This window comes from Delphinapterus leucas, chromosome 16 (genome assembly GCF_059928025.1).
Source record: "Delphinapterus leucas isolate spDelLeu-1000000601 "Yukka" chromosome 16, BTC_Dleu_Yukka2, whole genome shotgun sequence".
Taxonomy (NCBI): domain Eukaryota; kingdom Metazoa; phylum Chordata; class Mammalia; order Artiodactyla; family Monodontidae; genus Delphinapterus; species Delphinapterus leucas.
Window position 1 is genome coordinate 32,086,689 of NC_143144.1, and position 8,868 is coordinate 32,095,556.

Here is an 8,868-nt window from a genome sequence, read left to right on the forward strand (position 1 = left end):
CACCAGGGAAGCCCCCACATGATTTTATATATAGAAAAATTTAAAGAATTAAAAAAAACTATTAGAACTAATAAACCAGTTTATCAAGATTACAGGATACGAGATCAAAATACAAGCAGTGAACAATCTGAAAATGAAATTAAGAAAACAATTCTATTTATAATAGCATCAGAATGAACAAAATATTTATATGGTTACCATATTGTACAGTATGGGTGATTGCAGAAAGTTCTCTTGGCAGCACTGCTGCTGTAGAATGGCAGCTCTAGAGAGCCAGGGCAGGCATTACAAACATGCTCTCCTGGACATCCACTTGCAATGACCGCAAATAACATATTCGTGCAATGGTTACTTCTTGTGATGAAGCTGTTGAAAATATCCAGTTCTTTATTGCACCTTGTGGGATGCAGTACTTGGCTGGTTCAGAATTTGCATGGATAAGCAGGATAAAATGTGCATGGAAAAGAGATGAAGCAAATACACTAAAACATCAAGTATGATTATTTTGAGTAATGGGAATATGAGCCAGCATTGTGCTTCTGGCTCTATGTAGTAGACTGTGCAGCCAGAGTTCTTGTTTTTCCCCACTTTTCCCACCCCAAACCCTGAAACATATGACTCAGGTGACATTATTCGAATTCCTAGAAGCAGCCGTGCCTGAAACTATTGCACTCTGGATTTCCTCATTCCATAAACTAGTTAAGTTGATTTGAGCTGGGTTTTTATTATTTACAACCAAAAGAATACTTACTGGAATAGTGAAGCAGGCTCTGAGAGGCCAAGCTCTGTGCCCAGGGGTCACCCAGCGGGAGATCCCGCAGGGAATCGTGCTTTTGACTGTCATGCTACTCAGGGCCCTCCACTGGGCACAGTGGTTGCAGGTATCCTGGGCTAAAAAAAAAAAAAATTAAGGAATTCTTATCTAATTGTGCTACTTTTCTGAATTTCTATGTTTTCCACAATGTGCATCTATTCCTCATCAAATTGGAAAAAAATTATTTTAGAAAACTTGAGAAAATGTGATGTATGTAATATAACATGTAAAAAAAAAGACAAAACAGGAGGGAGAAGTGAGTGGGATATAGATGAAACAAGATTGGCCGAGAGTTGATAATGGTCAACGCTGGGGGATGGATTCATGGGAGTTCATTATACTATCATCACCACTTAAAAATTTTCCATTAAAACAGTGAATGGTGATCAACAGTATTATCTGATGCAGAGGATCAGAAATGTGCCAGTTGACTTGGCAATGTTCCAGAGGGGCTCTTTAGGAGAATGTTCTGGAGAAAAGTCAGAAAGCAAAAGGGGAGGAGTGATGGGGTTATGGGTGAGGAAAGTGGAGGCGGTAAGTATAGAGGTATTTAAAAAAATATTTGGAGGTTAGACAACAGAAAGGATGGTTATTAAAAATAGTTTTAATTAAGTAATCAATTTTCTATAGTCTCACATGATTTTCAATTTTTTTTTTTTTTTTTTTTTTTTTTCCGGTACGCGGGCCTCCCACTGCTGTGGCCTCTCCTGTTGTGGAGCACAGGCTTCGGACGCACAGGCTCAGCGGCCATGGCTCACGGGCCCAGCCACTCCGCAGCATGTGGGATCTTCCCGGACCGGGGCACTAACCCGTGTCCCCTGCATTGGCAGGCGGACTCTCAACCACTGTGCCACCAGGGAAGCCCTCTCCTAGTTTTTAACAAACCTCTGTATCTGGTGAATCTGCAGGATGGAGGTATAGGATTTGTGATTCCCAAACATATGGGACCATGGAACCTCTAGTCAGTGAAGCATTTTGTAGGATTAGTATCTGTGGAACACAATTTGGGAAACATGGTAGATGGTGATGAGGTTGGGGAACGCCAGGAGCAAGAGACTTTCCTGAAAGTTTGTAGGGGGACAGCGGTCTGCAGGTGGCTGTGGGCACTGAGGGGTAGACCCTTCCTTCTCAAGCATGGAGTCAGAGGATTCTCTTAGTCCAAAGGAGAAACCAAGATCAGATCCTTTTTCCTCTAACCAAGTTGGCCCTCGCCCAGAGAACATACCCTCCCCAGATGTCAGTAAAGCAAGCACAGAGGACTGCTGCAGATTCTATAGCCCCTTTAGATGTAGCTGAGGAAGACGGGGAGGAGCCCCATCCCCAGGGAGAGCAAAGAATTACTAGGCCTACTCCTCCAGGCCGGGTGTGGCACACAGTGATGGTGGGGCCTGATCTTGGAAGGTCTCTGCAGAGAAAGTTCTGTGTCCACCTTGTGTGCTCCGAGCCAGGAGGGAAGTTCTATCACTGGGTGTAATAGCAGGATCTCAGACAGCACTGTGTGCCCTGGAGAGGAGTCGCTTTTATGGGGCTACCTGGGAGTAGCCATGGTCTTACGGAGATAACCAAGTCTTCACAAGCTTGAGTACCTAGGAGTCAACCCCCCTAGAATCCTTTTGAATTAGAGTCAACCCGCTAGAATCCTTTTGAATTATGTCACTGCAATCCTAATGTGTTCTTATAATCCCATGGTAGCTTTTGCATGGGAATTAATCCCACTGTACTCTAACAGAGTTGTGTGTTCTTCTGTATGACTTGAGACCAGAGGCTTCACCCTGTACAGGGGATAGGCTGGTGACCAAAAGAGAAACATCTCATTGAATGTGGCATTTGTCTGGAGGGCCAGTCCCCACAGAAAGGGACCCTACCACTACACTGCCCTGAAGTGCAGTGCTGTTGTGAGGTCAATAGCTACTGTGAATCAGTGCGGTTTTAGGGACATCTGTGTACTCGGCACCAAGTTTTCAGTGTGCTTTTGTCTGTTCTGTTGATTCATGACGATTTATTTACAATTGAGGAAATGGAGGTTCAGAGGTTAGAAAACTTTCCCGAGGTCATACAGATGGTAAGTGACAGAGCTAGGGTTCAAATGCAGATCTGTCTGACGCCAGAGACTATGCGCTTACATTAGGCAGGTTAACAGAAGTGCTCAGAAAGCATGAAGTGATGATACTCTTATGATTTACACAACAGGCTGGATTGGGTTTGATACTCATCCTGGGGAGGAGCCGTCACTGCTGCTCTTCTAAAAGAGGCGGGGTATGTTCTGGGGGTTGGGTCCTGGGAGTCTCTTCATATTCTCTCTGTAGATGTCCTCTGGGAACCAGGGGCCATGGGTTTGAAGCTGCTTCTGCCAGTTCAGCTATTCCTCGCAAATGGGCATCAGTAAAATGGCAGAATGTCCTGTCATTGGCTCTGAGCAGCAAATGAGATAATTGTGTCTTGCAAAGCTGGCCACCCTGTCATCTCGTTTCCATGTTTGATGGGGTTCCTAAAAATTGGTACCATTTGTTGAATACTCCCTTGTGCTCCTTTTCAAGGAGTTTTGCTCTAAATGGAAGGAGAGAAATGAGGTGGTACCTGGAGGGAAAAGTGAGGTTAGGAGAGGCTTTTTTTTTTTTTTAAATAAATAAACCAACAAATGAATGAATAAACAAATAAATAATAAGAGCATGTTTGTATCTGAACTGAATGGTCAGTAGTGAGGAGGCATGTGATGAAGTGGGACAGAGGGGAGAGATGGCTAAAGCTGTGTCCTCAAGGAGGTGAGAGGGGAATAGATTTAAAGCACAGATATAAGTAATGGCTCTAATCGGACATTTGGCTGAAATCTGGATATCCCGTACTTACGGAACCCTCCAGGCCCTACCCCATAGGAGGGAGACTGTGGGTCTTGGGGAAGAGCCTTGGACTGAGCCAGGGGGACTGGATCTCCAATGGCCCTGTGCTTCCTCCGGAGGGGCCTGGAACAGGCTGGATAACTTCTATGAGCTTTGGTTTTGGTCTTCTTGTAAAATGAAGATGATTTTACCTGTTCCACAGAGTTGCAGCAGGTATTAAACAAGATAATGTAAGCAGAGCACTTGGCATGGAAAATAAAAGTGATTTCAATCCCATCATCGAGAGATAACCATGTTTACCATTTTGATATATTTTTGCACCAGTCTTTTTCCAACTTAATATAAATACATACTTAAAAATACTATTGTTCTTTACGTACTGTTCTGTAACATGCTTTTAGCACTTAAATATAATGAGGACAATTTTCCATGTCGTTAAATGTTTTTCTATAACATCATTTTTAAAATGTATGCAGATCATTGCAGTAGGTGGACTTACCGTACTCTATTCTAACCAATTCCTGTTGTAGACATCGTAGAAGTTGTTCCTTACTATTTTCTATTATAAATAGCACTGGTACACACTTCCTTTTGGCTGTATTTTCTCATACATCCATGGTTATTTCCCTGTGGAAGTTTTTGGGAAATGGAATTGCAGCTGAACTGTGGACAAGCTCTTTTACCTTGCTACAGATAGAGGAAGAAGAGGATTTAGGGGATAGCACAGATGGTAGAGTGAAGTGTGGTACCCAAAGGGTGTTGATGAATGGGTTGCTGTTGTTCTGGAAGCAAGGCTCTGGGGGTCTGAGATAAATCTCTAGATGTGGCCTTTCTCCTTTAACAGTTTAATTGCTGCTCTGGTTTAAGACATGAAGGCAAACTTACCAAATATGAGGGAGCTGTGAAGCTGACAAGGAAATGTTGAATAATGGAATCAAGATGCAAGGGAGACCCTTAGTGGCAGGAAGAATGGGCTGAAGCAAACAGGAGAGACTGACTAGGGAAAACTGTACTGTCTTAACAATGATAAATCTAGACTATAGATGTTGGGGCTAGAGGAGAGCTGGATGAATGTCAGGTCATGCCAAAAAGACACAGGGGTTGATGTGATGTGGTTGTCCCCCAAACTCATGCAAAACAACCCAATAGACCTCAGGTGGTATCAGTTTGAGTACAGTGTCTAGACCACGTATCAGTGGAATGTTGGTGAGATGGAGCTCAGCCAAATAAAAAGTGGTCAGGCTGGGGAATGATTTAGACCATGGCTGTGCAACAGAAATATAATGCAAGCCATGTCTATCTGTCTATCTATCTATATATCTATCTATCTGTCTAAAATTAAAAATTTTCTAGTAGACAGTATTATATTTTAGATAACCCAACCTATCCAAAACATTATCATTTCAGCATGTAATCAATATAAACAAATTATTAATGGCTATTATTGTTTTTCCCCTTAAGTGCTAAGTCTTTGAAATCCAGTGTGTACCTTACACTTCCAGCACATCTCAGTTCAGACTCTAAATTTTCAATGGTCAAAGTGAAACCGAAACAAAAGTGTGTATTTAGTGGGAAAATATTTCATACTGCTTTTGTTTTTAAATTTAAAATTTAAATAATTAAAATTAAGTGTAATAAAAATTGAGATCCTCAGTTGCACGAGGAACACTTCAAGTGCTCAATATCCCCATGTGGCCAGCGGCTGTCAACATTGGACAGCGCAGGTCTGTACCCTGTGGATGCTACTCAAAGTGTGGTCCATGGACCAACAGCATCTGCATCCCCTGGGAGGTGATTAGAGATGTGGATGTTCAGGCCCCACCCAGAACTCCTGAGTCAAAATTTGCATTTCAGCAAATTCTCTAGATGCTTCCTGTGCTCACTACCATTTGAGAAGTAGTGATCTAGATGTCAGGTGATGATTTGGGGAATTTCTGAAGAAACTGGGTGTGTTTTGCATGGGAAAAGGAAGCCTCAGGAGACTGTGATAACAGGCTTCAAAATATTTAAAGACCTGTATGTGGGAGGTGGGAAAGATGTGCTCTCAGGTGGAAGAACTAAGACCACAGGTGGAGGTAGGGCTGGGGTGGGAGAAAGGGAACTGAACTTTTTAGAGCTTCCATAGTTAGTCTCACTTAATCCTTGTTACAACATAACTGGACCTGGAGTTAAGTCAGACAATCTGAGTTTGAATCTCACCACTGCTAATCACTGTGCATCTTGAAGGAAGAATTACTTAGCCACTCTAAGCCTCAGTTTACTGTCTGTAAAATGGGAAAAATAATAATCCACCTGCCAGGGCTAATGTAAAGACTGTGTAGGCAAGGACCATATTCCCTGTATTTACCACACCCTTTCTGAGCTCGGCACAGACCTGGCATAGACTCAGCCCGCAATAGCGATTTCTCTGTAAACCAGGCGAAGCTCTGATGTGTGAAGGATGGCTATTACTGCTGTTAGCAGCAGGCTTGTGGTTTGGGCGACAGGTTGCGTTTTTCAGTAGACACAAATGAACCCTGCCCCTGCGCACCTTCATCCCACTGAAAGCCCATTTTTATTTACAGCCCCAATTGATCTGGATCGATCTATCCTCAAACCTTTTCATCAGGAGGGTGAAAATAGAAAAGCAGGGAGGGTAGATCGGGGGTCCTCCACCTTCCCTTGCTCAGCAGGTGGTGCCAGGTCTCTGGCCACTTTCCCACAGTTGGGGTAAAATATCTCGAAAGCATGGTACTGGGTCATTCCAAAAGGGGGAGGAACCTGGCCCATCAGAGCATTTCTCTGCTAAAGATCTCATTGCAGACTCGCCAAGCCACATCTGTGCTCTGTCAAGTAAACAAAGAATATCTACAGCTCTCAGGCAGGCACTAACATTAGCCAAGTGAGGGCTCTTAGGGGACGAGGGAAAGGAGGCTCGCATTTGGAAATGAACTACCGTACGTGGATTTATTGCACTGCTTTTCCGATGGAGAGGGGGAAGTATTTTTCTCTGGGAGATTAGAATTTACTAGTGGATTCAAGTGTAACTTTGGAGCGTGGCAGAGGCATTAGATGTGGCAGTATAACAGTATTATTTTATTGGCAATTAGATTTCAAACTGGCATGTATGTATGAAAATAAGTCTCAATTATGGGCCTGCGAATTTTCTCCACCATCTGTCAGCAGTTTGCTCCTTATGCCACAACACGTGTACCTTTGGAGGGAAAATGATTTAATAGCCCAAGTCAAGAGGTACAGCTCACCAAATTATATTGGAGTTTATAGCCAAGGACTGCATTTGTGATTTATGATGCAGAGAAAGCAAATAGAAACTTCTGTGCATGTGTGCACGCACGCACATGCGTGCACACCCACACCCACACCCACTTCAGGGTCTCACAGATGTCAAAGTTGGAGAATACCTTCAAAAGGAGTGAGCTTAACTTCTTCACTTTACAATTGGGAAAAATCAAGTCCCAGAGAGGGCCAGGGACTTGTCCAAATGACACTGTGACAGGGGCCAGAGCTGGAACTATAACCAATAGGAAACTTAGGATTGGGGCAGTGGTGGGTTAGTAAATGTGTAACTACCTCTGGGAAAATGAAAGCCCTGATGTGTGGTGCTTGTCTATTCCTATGATGTAAATACTTTCATGGTGGTGATTTCACACCAATGTGATGCCACTGAATATGGAGTTTGGAAGGGATGTACAGTTGTCTCTCATAAGCCAATTTCTGTAGTTCCAGTGTACCATTGTTAAGGGGAATGAAATTGCTTAGGGAAATTTTTGGTTTGCCTGTCCAGCATCTGTTTCCCCTTCTAGTAAGAGTGCCCTAATTTTTCCTGAGGGCATCCACCCCTACCATGTTTTTGACCTACATAATTTGGGTAGGGTGATCCCATCCAGGTCCAGGAGTGGCACGTGACCCAGGCCTGGGCCAATAAATGTATTTTAATCTCCCTGGACATTGATTGGTTCAGGGATGGGCTTGTGGCCCAGTTTGGCTCTGGGAGTCAGGCCCAGGACCTTTGTTTGAATTGGTGGTCTTAGAGCTATGAAGGAGTGCCCTGGATCTAGTGGTGGCCAGCTTGCCACCATGAGAGAAGAGGCTGTCTGAGAATGAAGACAAACACAGAGGAAAACAGAGCTGAGAGACAGAGAGAATAGAAAGAATGGGCCCTGAGTAAATTATTTGCTTCTGGATCTGTCCCAGCTTCCAGTGTAATTTCTGGACTTTCTGAGAATCAGTGAGCATGTTTCTTTATCAAGCATGTTGCTTCTGGTGGAAAGAGGCCTAACTAATGAGTTTGTCCCTGAGAGTTATACTAGGAAATCTCTAGAGCCTTTGGGACCTGATGCTTGTTGGTAGAGGTTGAACTCCATGAGGCCACGAACGTTGTCTCTCTTGGGCATCATTGCTTTCACAGAACCCAGAACGTGCCTGACATATGGGAAATGCTCAATAAATATTAGTGGAACATCTTGTATCAGTCAGGTTTACTGTATACACTGTATACAGTATATACTGTATACTGTATACTGTATATACTGTATATACTGTATACAGTAACAAACAGCTTATAACAACAAAGTTTTATTTCTCAAAATCTTTTGTCATTTATGTTGGTTGCAGCTCTGCTCCATGTATCTTCATCTTAGGATCCAGACTGATGGAAGAGCTCCCATCTGGGACATGAGAATCTCATGGCAGAGGGAAAAAGAGCAAAGGCGGAACCTTGTGATGGCTCTTAGAGTTCCTGCTTAGATAAGGTACTTGACACTTCTTCTCATGTTCCATTAGTCAATGCAAGTCACTTGGCAGGGAGGTGTCCTCTATAGCAAGACACTGCGTGCCACAGATATCAGGAGAGATTTATAATCAATCCCCTTATGGGTGGGGGAGTGAGTAACGGGGAATAATAATACAGGTAACCACACACTTAAAGGGAGAATGTGGGAACGCAATTAGACCTTATCTTGTGAAACTGAACATTTGAATATACACTGACCCAGCAATGCCCAGAGAGCTTCTTGTATGAGATGCATGCGGGAATGTTTCTAGGAGCATGTTTGGTACAGCACAAAACCCCCAACAACTCAAACATCTTAAATGTCTGTAGACTGGTGAATGGATATATAAATTAGAAGACATTTACACAAAGGAATAGAAGGCAGCGATGAAAACGAGCAAACCTCAGCTATTTGGAACAACATGAATACATCTTAGAAACATATT

At 43.2% G+C, this 8,868-nt stretch overlaps 1 protein-coding gene across 1 annotated transcript in view; it reads left to right on the plus strand.

The window, feature by feature from the left end:
- Window positions 1-8,402, plus strand: part of RPS24 (ribosomal protein S24) — a 77,474-nt gene extending 69,072 nt beyond the window's left edge. Inside the window, exon 5 of the mRNA XM_089897756.1 lies at window positions 8,266-8,402. Within this exon, the coding sequence (XP_089753882.1) occupies window positions 8,266-8,397 (132 nt within the window). The 3' untranslated portion in view covers window positions 8,398-8,402. The remainder of the gene's footprint in view (window positions 1-8,265) is intronic.
- The last annotated feature ends 466 nt before the right edge of the window (window positions 8,403-8,868 follow it).